Raw genomic sequence first — 10,083 nt, 5'->3', positions numbered from 1 at the left:
ATGGTGTTGTAACTGGTTTCATCATCTGGGATCGTTATGCTCTTCATTAGAGTACCATCTGCTGAACTTCATGATGCTTGGGAGGGGACTCTAATAGCTAGCTCATTATAGTTTACAAGCTTCAAAAATAAAGGCGGAGGGAGGCTCTACTGCTGTGGTGCAAACGATTAATAAATATATTACGCTGTATGACACTCGGAGATAACTGCATTATAGTAGCAGCATCTGAAGAATTCAGGGTGCCCCACATGTAAAGAGAAGGTAATCAATCTGATTGACCTTTCAACTTCCCAAGAATGGGGCCTTCACAGCACAGTTCTTGCCAACCTGATGTGACTATGGCTGTGAATACATCACACTCCAGATTTTTTTCGTTCTTCTTAAGGCTTGGCCTCCCTGCTGTAACCGGAGGGGAAAAATCCTCCCTGCCAATTTCTTACGATTGTGCTTGCAGATTTATAATTTGTGTTCATGAGATTACAACTGTCCTTGTGCGGCAGAATATTCAAATTCTAAAATTATTACGCTAATAGAATATATTGTGCAAAGCTTACTGAAATATAAGGAAAAGCTATCTATATCAGTCCATTAGTGGATCCCAAGTTTTTTTTTTTTTTAATGTTACTAAGCATCTGAACTTATTTTAAATTAGCGATATCTAAAAATTTAATATCGATTTGTTTTCTTCAAAATATCAATTTGAATTGGATATTTATCATTTTTCGCTCTTAAATCTCTGCGGACATAAGCAACATTTAGGTTAATAGAAGTAGCATCGAATAACATCTGCATTTTTTTCATTTATAAAATAACACTTTAGTCTTACCCAAAAAAATATAGCACACATATACTTTGAATTGTGTCATAAAAAAATGATGACAACAAGCTATGTGTGTGTATATATATATATCACAATATTTTTCAAAATATTAAGCGAACGAGTTTTGAACAATTGCTTTCCATAACTGCAACATTTAATTATAAAAGATAACTTCGTAGTATTACCTACCCTCACCATATATCATAATAGGGCACATATGTTTAGAGATGGGCACTGGGCCGGGCCGCCCACGGCCCGGCACGGCACGGCCCGCCAGCTACAGTGCCGGGCCGTGCCTGGCACGGCCCCTTTGAGAGGGCCGTGCTGGGCTAGAGGGTCCTGGCAAGCGGGCCGTGCTGGCACGGCCCGCTTCGGGCCTGGGCCGGCACGGCCCGGTCTAGGCCCGCGGGCCAAGCACGGCACGGCCCGCGGGCCAGCACGGCACGGCCCATAAGGGCCTGGGCCGGGCTGGCACGCGGGCCTGGCACGGTCCGGGCCTGGGCCCGGCTCGGCCCGATAAAAATTAATGCTTCATAAATTTTTTTAATAAATTAATAAATATTGAACACTAAGAATTTATGATTTATGAATATAAAGCCACCTTAATGGTGGGGGGTTTGGCATAGACCCCTACCAGTTTATTAATTTAAATCAAAATGGTACATGAAGGGAGGTTTGGACCTTGGTCTGACCTCTAGAATACAATAAGAAACTAAGAAAGGGCCGAGGTTTGGACCTTGGTCTGACCTCCAGAATACAATAAAAATGTACAATTATAAAAAATTAAGAAATCTTACTAATCATCAGTGATTCAGTGAATCAGTATTCAGTCTTCAGTCTTCAGTCTTCAGTCTTCAGTAGTGTTTGTATCATCATCATCAGAGGATGTTGTATTATGTCTACCTTTATCTTGAAGTCTTGCCTCAGCATCCAGCCAATCCTTGAAGCAGAGAAGCATCTCCACCGTTTCGCCCGTCATCCTACTTCTCTTTTCGTCAAGAACACGCCGACCTGCACTAAAAGCGGATTCCGATGCTACCGTGGACATCGGCACAGCTAAAATATCGCGTGCAATTGCAGACATAACAGGATATTGATTTCTAACACTCTTCCACCAAGATAATACATCTAGATTCTCTATTTGATTTTCATCATATGCAGAATGAAGATCATTTCGTAAATAAAATTCTAGTTCACTACTTAAAGATGAAGAAGATGAAGAGGAACTTGAAGCATGTGTGTATCTTCTCTGTGCAATGAATGAAAAAATAGATGACGAACGAGAACTACTAGAAGGAGAAATAGAGGTTTGTATTTGTGTTCTAGATCCACGAATTTTTTCATCATATATAGCATAAATATCATAAAGAAGTTTTTTTACCTCATCTTTAGCAGATTCAGCATCTTGATTCATATTTTCAGAGTATGCATCAAGTAAAATTAGCACGCCATTTAATTTAACTCTAGGATCAAATACAGCAGCTAAGTTATGCATAGGACATATCCTGTCCCAATACTCATTCCATTTAGATTCCATTAGGTCAATAATAGGCATTAAAACATCATCATATCTATGTTCTGCAAATTTTTGACTAATTATATATGCTTGTTGTAAAAATGAACATGCAGTAGGGTAATAAATACCAGAAAGAACATTGGTAGCATTATAAAAACTAAGCAAAAAATCTTCCAAAATTTTTCCTTTATTCCAATCAGTTTCAGTCAATGTAAATCCTAATCCACGATCATTAATATATGCACTTAATAAATTTTTATATGGGTATGCATCATGTATCATGCTATATGTGGAGTTCCAACGAGTAATTACATCAAGTTTAAATTTTTTAAAACGTTTACCATGATTTATGCATAATTCCTTAAATTCTTGAAGTCTTGATCTAGAAGCATGAATAAAAGAAACTGCATTTCTAATTTTTGAAATCACATCTTGAATCATGCCCATGCCAGCTTGAACAGAAAGATTTAAGATATGACATACACATCTAATATGCAGTAAATTTCCATCTAATATGGGATGCAATGAGTCTTTTAATAATACAACAGCAAAATTATTATTAGATGCATTATCAAAAGTAATAGACATAATTTTATCATTAATATTATATGAACATGCAGTTTGATAAATTATATTTGAAATTTGTTGCCCAGAATGTGGAAAATCAAAAGTACGAAAAGCAAGAATACGTTTATTTAATTGCCAATCATTATCAATATAATGAGCAGTAATGGCAATAAAACAATTACTACCTACAGATGCTGACCAAATATCAGAAGTTAATGAAATTTTTACATTTAAAGTAGAAAGTGTTTCAATTAAATTTTGTTTCATTGCTAAAAAATTGGTCATAGCTACTCTTCTAAATGTACGCCTACTAGTTCTTTTGTAAGCAGGTTGTAGGTTTAATTGAACATATTCTTCAAAATTAAAAGATTCACATAAACTAAAAGGTAATTCATCCTTAACTATCCATTTTACAAGTGCTTTTCTTTGATTTTCATGATTATATGCAAAATTACCTACAAGTAATCCCCCTTGTATATTAAGGGTACTTTGAGTTTGAGCATGAGAATCATGCATCCTATGACTCTCTTGATGTCTTTTTAAATGCCCTGTTCCCCCACTACTACTACAACTATAAAGTTTGGCACATTTTTTACATTTAGCTTTCCAGACTCCCTCAACCATAACTCTATCAAATTCATTCCATACAGTACTAGTCCTCTTACGAGAAGAGGTTTGACCTTCACTCGGTTCACCAGTTCTAGAGGAACTAGGAACAGGGGGTTGGGGATTAGTTTCTTCTCCCTCAGAAACAGGAATGCCAAACTGACTTTCCTCAAAAGATGACATATCTATGATTAATTCAAAAAATAAAAACTAACCGCAAGGAGGAATTGAGTAGAGGGTCGGAGGGCAGAGGCAGAGCCGAGATTCCGAGCTTCTTCTTGTGCTCTCAACAGAAGCGACCTTCTCTTCTCAACAGGAACCTCCTCTTGTGTAGCACTTGAACAAACTAAAAATTAAATTGCTAGAAGAGCACTTTAGAAGAGAGAAATAATAGCAGTAGAGAAGGAGAGAATGAGAGGTTTGGTGTGGTGAGAATGAGGGAGGAATGGGCTATTTATAGAAGCCCAAAATTTTTTTTCCCAAAATACCCCTCAATTCAGCCGTTATTGGACTGTTGGGAGGGGTAAAAGGGTCATTTTCACGAAAATAGCCGTTGGAAACGGCTATTTTCCTCCCCCCTCTCCAGACTGGCCGTGCCTGGCACGGCCCGTCTGGAGCCGTTACGGGCCGTGCCAGGCACGGCCCGTTTGGAGACGTTGCGGGCCGTGCCTGGCACGGCCCGTTTGCGCCCGTTACGGGCCGTGCCTGGCACGGCCCGTGGCGTGCCGTGCCCGGCCCGGCCCACCAATAGAGGGGCCTGGGGCCGGGCCGGGCTGGCCTTCCGTGCTGGACGGGCCGTGCCAGGCACGGCCCGTTTAGTCTTTGGGCCCGGGGGGCCTGGGCCGGGCCGGCCCGGCACGGCCCGTTGCCCACCTCTACATATGTTATCTCACTTGGCTATAAAAAACACCATTGTTAATATAAAAACTAACTTGCAGCTATATTGTGTTATTAAAATTTTTAATTATTATTCAAATATCACTAAACTACATGGGATATATAATTGCCATTAAAAAAAAAAAAACGTTGTACAACCTGTTCTTGTGCATGCGCAATGAGTTATTTTCTTACATAATGACATCCCTTGTACCAATACGTGCCACTTGTGAAGGGATTTACAATATAAAAAAAAATGGTGTCATTTAAAATAGTATCTTGAAGCAAAGGTTAAATATTTCTTATAAACTTTAGGACTTAATCCAAAAAAAAGAGTAGAAATTCCAGTTGGCAACCTCGTTGGATGATCATCGTATTCACAAATATTAAAGACAAGGCAGGTGTTTCCGTGTTTGTTGCAATGAAACTTTTTTATCCTACCAATTTTTGGGTTCCTCTGGCGAAATCCATGGCGGAAGCTCCACCTCGCCCTCCTCCAGCCCTCATCGCTTGCCTCGTGGTCACCCTTTTTCTCTGCTCCCTCTCTTCCCCCGCTCTCGCCAAATCTTCTCCTCGCCCCATCACCGTAAGGCTCTCTCTCTCTCTCTCTCTCTCTCTCTCTCGAATTCCGCTTAGGGCTTCAATTGCTCTCTTGATTTGGTTCTCGTCCGGAATTCGCTGCAGGACAGTGAGATCAGAGAGAAGAAGAACGCTTGCTACGCCGACATCGAAAGGTAACGCCCCCTCTTGCGGTCTCCTTTATGGAATTTTTTTTTGTCTCTAGCTCTCCCGTTCTTTAATTTGATAAAAGGACTTTTTTCTTTTGTGCGATTTTTGCTGGAGAAGTGGGTTGTGGGGATGGAAGTGTAAGTCTTCGATGATCGAGAAGGAAAATTGTGCGCTGCGATGCCTTTCTCCGGTCTGCTATGAACTCATATACGAGAGCGATCCGGTGAGGCCCAAAAAAGATTAAAGCTCTCTTTTTTCTATTCATTCTAGCAGTAATCTCTTGCTTTCCGTAACTTACGTTCGTTAAAATTTTCTTTGAGTCAGCTGGAAGAAGGAGAGAAAGACTTCGTTAGGGCCCAGGAGTACAAATACTGCCTGCACAAGTAAGAGGAATTCCCTAAACTTGATGTTGCTTAGCGTTACTCTTGTTGTTGAAGTATTTCATCTGTATCTCATTAAACTTTTTCTTGTTATTAACATTGAAATTTCAATATTGAAGTATTTTTAGTTAGTTTGCGGCGTTGGCATCAAAAGCTCGCAATACTAATTAACCTAGCTGGAGAAATCCGTTAGTTGGTTGATGCCAGCACTGATGGCCAGTAGTCATCTATTTGTGGAACCTTCGTTGATTCACGTTTTTCTTCGTAAGTTGAAGGCATCTTGATGGACTGGGTTTGTTGTTCTTAATTTGCATCGAAAGCTGGAGAGTTATTAGACATGGGGAAAAAATTATGTCGATCGTGCCTTAGCAATGGTGTCCAAGTTTATCTGTCTAGTTTTGGAATGTTTAGTTATTATTGGCACTTGAGGGGCAATGCTTAGGCGCGATAATTGGGTTTGGAGGTGGGAAGTGATAGGAATTGCCCTTCGGTGTTCAATGATTTTTAATAAAATGAAGCTTATGGGACCATATCATAATTTCAACAAGTCGGACCCACCAACAAACATAATAGGATAATTCATTTCTAATTCTACCTTTATTTACATCACCTCTATTAATGGATCTTGAGCTATGCTTCAAATGAAATGCTACATCGCTGAAGCAAGTGATTCTGTTGAATTTGGAATTTGTACTTTCTAATACACAAGTATTGGTTGGTATCAGATAGTTAAGGTATCAGCACAGTACAGTTATTGATGACTTCAAAATTGAATATAAAGTGAGCCAAATGTTACTAAATTATAGAAAAAATTGAAGTTAAAATATCTCGGTGATCAATGTCTATAAACCAGTTATCTAAAAGAACAGGCATAATGACTAGACCAACAAAGACTCACCATTGCTAGAGTTAGTTGGATGTGCTTTTATGGCTACTAGAATATAATTTTGGTATTCTAACTTCTAAATGAAAAGGATCAGTGCATAACTGCTATATGTTTAGATGATGCTCAGACTTCAAACAGCTACAATTTATAGGGGGCCACATGTTAAAAGCTAGGAAAGGAGAAGATTTAGGAGTGAATAGAGAAAGAGAGAAGAGGCTTAAAGAGAGAAAACATTGAGGTTTTGGATTGGAAGAGTCATAGATTGCATCTGAAAGGGAACATCTGGAAGTAATTTTGTCTGTTGAGATAAGAATGACTTCAGATAACCATTTCTACTGGGTAACTACCTGGTAGTAAGAGGACAAAACTACCTCGTAACTAAATTATCATCACTTTGAAGGGTAAAATATGTTTTCTTGGAGTATTATTCTACAACAGTTTAAATGAAGGCTTTAAAGTTATATCCCGACTTCAAAATGTTCCATGAACGAGTCATATTAATGTTAAGCACTTTTCAGCATTCCAAAGTTGCTAAGACTTGATAAATCCAAGTCAAATTTCAGATCCATTCTATTTCCCTTTAGAGGAGTCAAAATTGTCTCACCGCATATTGGTGAAAGTTAAGAGACTTATATAACAACAACGAGGCCAATATTGTTGTATGAATAGGAATGTTGGAATCACTTATTAAGAAGACAATCTTATAGAAATGGGAACTTTATGCTGAGAAATTGTAACTGCAAGACTGAGAAAGGCAGTGATGGGTATGTTTTAGATGATGGGGATTGTGGGCAATCCACAAGAGCTTTTGAAGGAGACACTTGGAAAGGGGAAGCAACAACTGGAAAGGGACCGCCTCTTAATCTTGTGGCTGAAGTATTGAGGAGTTTTTTGCATGGACCAATTTAGAAAAATCTAAACACAAAAGCAGATAAAAAGCGAGCATCTCAACCCCAATCATACTATAGTCTTAGTCAAGGTTTTGCCGTACCGGTACTGTACCGGTATGCAATCTCGTATCGTACCAACACTCGGTATGTCTCTCCGTCTTGTAACATACCTTGTACCAATATTGTAATAGGATGATACTGGTATGGAGTCTAGTACCAAAACGGCGAACTTTGGTCTTAGTTGGTCAAGTAATTAACCTTATATTGCCGCCAAATGATCTTTAGTTGGACCAGTGAGACCATTACATGGATGATCTAGTCATTCAGAAAACCTTGTGAAAGTGATGATAGGACTTTACATGTCAAAAGTTCTAGGTCCTAAGATTGGTTTAATGCTCTTATGGAAAACATATCTTCCTTGTGGTCATGTAAATTGTTGTATTTGCTTGCTGTGTATAGTAAGTTGTTAAGCTTAATGTTTGAGATGGTTAAGTACAAATCAGTTATGTGGTATTATGGTCCTTGGTTTTTGATGAAAGTGTTGAATATCCAAAAATGGAAGATGAACCTTGCATCCCCCTCTGTCTAGTTCCATAAACTTGTTAAAATTCCTTCATGCATCCCCATTAAATACTTGGAGAAATACACACTTCATTTATATGTTCCTAAGCCTGACCTAAGTAGACAAGGCAGATGGCAACCAATAATATAGAGCATTCAAATCTGCACGGAAGGTGCTTTTGCTATTGCATCTGCATAGCCAAGAAAAATATCCTTCTTAACTGGAAATCTGAATAGTTTGTAGCATGGTCTCTAGATGGCTTTAATGTAAAGCAAATCAGATTCCTGACCTTCTGATTACAATGGTTAGAAACTTGTACCTATATCCAAAGTTAGAAGGGAAAAAGGATTTCCACTTGCATGAGACCTATCCTATTGGGACAATCTTAATGTGTTAAAATGTCAGAATTAAGTAGTATAGACATTGGTTATTTTGCCACTAAAATATTGTGCACGTGAGTGTGGCATTTCAGGCTTGAGAACGAGCAGAGGGAATAGGATCTTTAGTCATGTTGATTGATGCTACCGTTTGCAGTTGTTTACTTCCCGGAATTAACTATATTCACTACCCAGAGCTTTGCATGTTCATGAAGCTGCTGATGACTAAAATAAAACATATAGGATTGCTTTGTTTATATCTTTTGTTTTTCTGTGCTAGTTGCTTCTAGTGCTGATCCTTCCAACTCTTATTTGATGTTGTTGATCGAAACACAGGAAAGTAAAATAACTAGGAAAAGAACAAATAATCTACATGCGTGAATGCAACCTGTCTTTTCTTAATTCTGGAGCATATGATGAGCCACTTATCTTTGTGAAAACTGTCAGTTGTGTAACAACCCAGGATCTTACCCAAAAAGACTAACTGGAAGCTATTTTTTAGGTTTCTTAGTCCTGTATAAATATTCAAGATCTTCTCAGCGAATAACCGACGTAGGACTAAATACACGTCTGCACAGATCTTCACATACTCTTTCCATTCAAACCATAACATCCTCGTCAGGCTAAAGGATTAAATCCATTCAAATCTAATCACAACGACCACGATCGGCTTGTGGTCAGCCTCTATGAACCTATACTGCAGTGTCCCCTAGTACAGAGAGGCTATGGGCCGAGTTTGCTCTGATACCATTTGTAACAACTCAGTACCTCACCTAAAAAAAGCTAGTCGGAAGGTATTTTTTTTGGTCCTTAATCCTATATAAATATCCAAGATCTTCTCGGCGAATAACCAACACGCCCGCACGAGTCCTCACAAGTTATAACTGATTCACATTTGTTTACGTGGATATTACGCTCTTTAAGACATGTTTTTTTAGTGTACTTTACATGATTAATTTTGATATTCATTTGTTGCAGGGCATCGCTAGGAGAGAGCCTGGATGGCGTAAAGGGAGCCTTCGATTATTAATGTAATTTGAGCAGCTTCGACATATCAAATACTGCATAAAGAGTCCAGTCTGGGATGTCCTGCTCTCTCTGTCGTGTCTGTAATTGGCTTTGGAGGTGGATCCGCTGTTGAGCAGTGGATGTTGCGATTCTGTTCTCCATTATGCTCTCGTCTCGGAGTCAAATTCCTTTTTCCATTCTCCCAAAAACAGGGAACCACTGAGATAATGGTTTACTTGTAATAGAAACATTTGCTAATTCTCGAGATCGACGCACCGAACATACTGAAAACTAAAGCAAAATGAGATGATGACAATTATGTGCACTCAATTGCAGTTTGTTGCTGTGATATTTTCTCTTGTGGTGGTGGACTCCTATGTTTGAAATGGAGCGAAGACTGTTTTCAGAAAAAAAAATGGATCACAGATCACCAGCCGATAAGCCCTGGCACCATCTTTAGTGAGATAAGATAATTGGCCAGACAGAATGCCAGCAGCCTATTGCAGCCTGGCATTGAGTTTTTTTTGTGGATGTCAGTTTAGTTTAGTAGCTCAAAATGTTTAGTAGGTTTCTTAGCCTTGAAATAAAAGAGAAATAAAGGACTATTTGGCTGAATTCAAAGCTGGACGCCTCAGTACAAAGTTCATCCTCGAGGCTGGTTTATTAGCATTCTAGTTACGGTTTAGGAAGTTTGGTTGTTTTAGACTTGAGTTGAAGGCCTGTGTGTTGCAAGCTTATTTAGGTGCATGCATAATAGAGTACAATGCTCGATTAGCTTGTTTTGGATTAGCCTGTACTGGCGAACGCGTATTAAATACATGCCCATTCGAGAATGGAGCTCCTCTGATTGCAACTTCTTTTTTTTT

The 10,083-nt window shown here is 38.9% G+C and overlaps 1 protein-coding gene across 1 annotated transcript; it reads left to right on the top strand.

Annotated features, from left to right (window-relative positions):
• Window positions 1-4,749: 4,749 nt before the first annotated feature.
• Window positions 4,750-9,547, top strand: LOC103695847. The gene is made up of 5 exons (XM_008777274.4): window positions 4,750-4,971; window positions 5,070-5,119; window positions 5,232-5,337; window positions 5,439-5,497; window positions 9,188-9,547. The coding sequence occupies exons 1-5, from the start codon at window positions 4,750-4,752 to the stop codon at window positions 9,237-9,239; spliced, it is 489 nt and encodes a 162-aa protein (XP_008775496.1). The 3' UTR covers window positions 9,240-9,547.
• The last annotated feature ends 536 nt before the right edge of the window (window positions 9,548-10,083 follow it).

The sequence above is a fragment of the Phoenix dactylifera genome, chromosome 8 (assembly GCF_009389715.1).
Source record: "Phoenix dactylifera cultivar Barhee BC4 chromosome 8, palm_55x_up_171113_PBpolish2nd_filt_p, whole genome shotgun sequence".
NCBI classification, from domain to species: Eukaryota; Viridiplantae; Streptophyta; class Magnoliopsida; order Arecales; family Arecaceae; genus Phoenix; species Phoenix dactylifera.
Note: the sequence above shows the minus strand (reverse complement) of the source record. Positions and strands in the feature narration are given on the sequence as shown.

Coding starts and splice junctions, on each gene's coding strand:
- LOC103695847 (XM_008777274.4), top strand. CDS start 4,750: ATGATCATCGTATTCACAAATATTAAAGACAAGGCAGGTGTTTCCGTG. Junction 5,120..5,231: donor TGCTACGCCGACATCGAAAG/GTAACGCCCCCT, acceptor TTGCTGGAGAAG/TGGGTTGTGGGGATGGAAGT. Junction 5,338..5,438: donor TCATATACGAGAGCGATCCG/GTGAGGCCCAAA, acceptor TCTTTGAGTCAG/CTGGAAGAAGGAGAGAAAGA.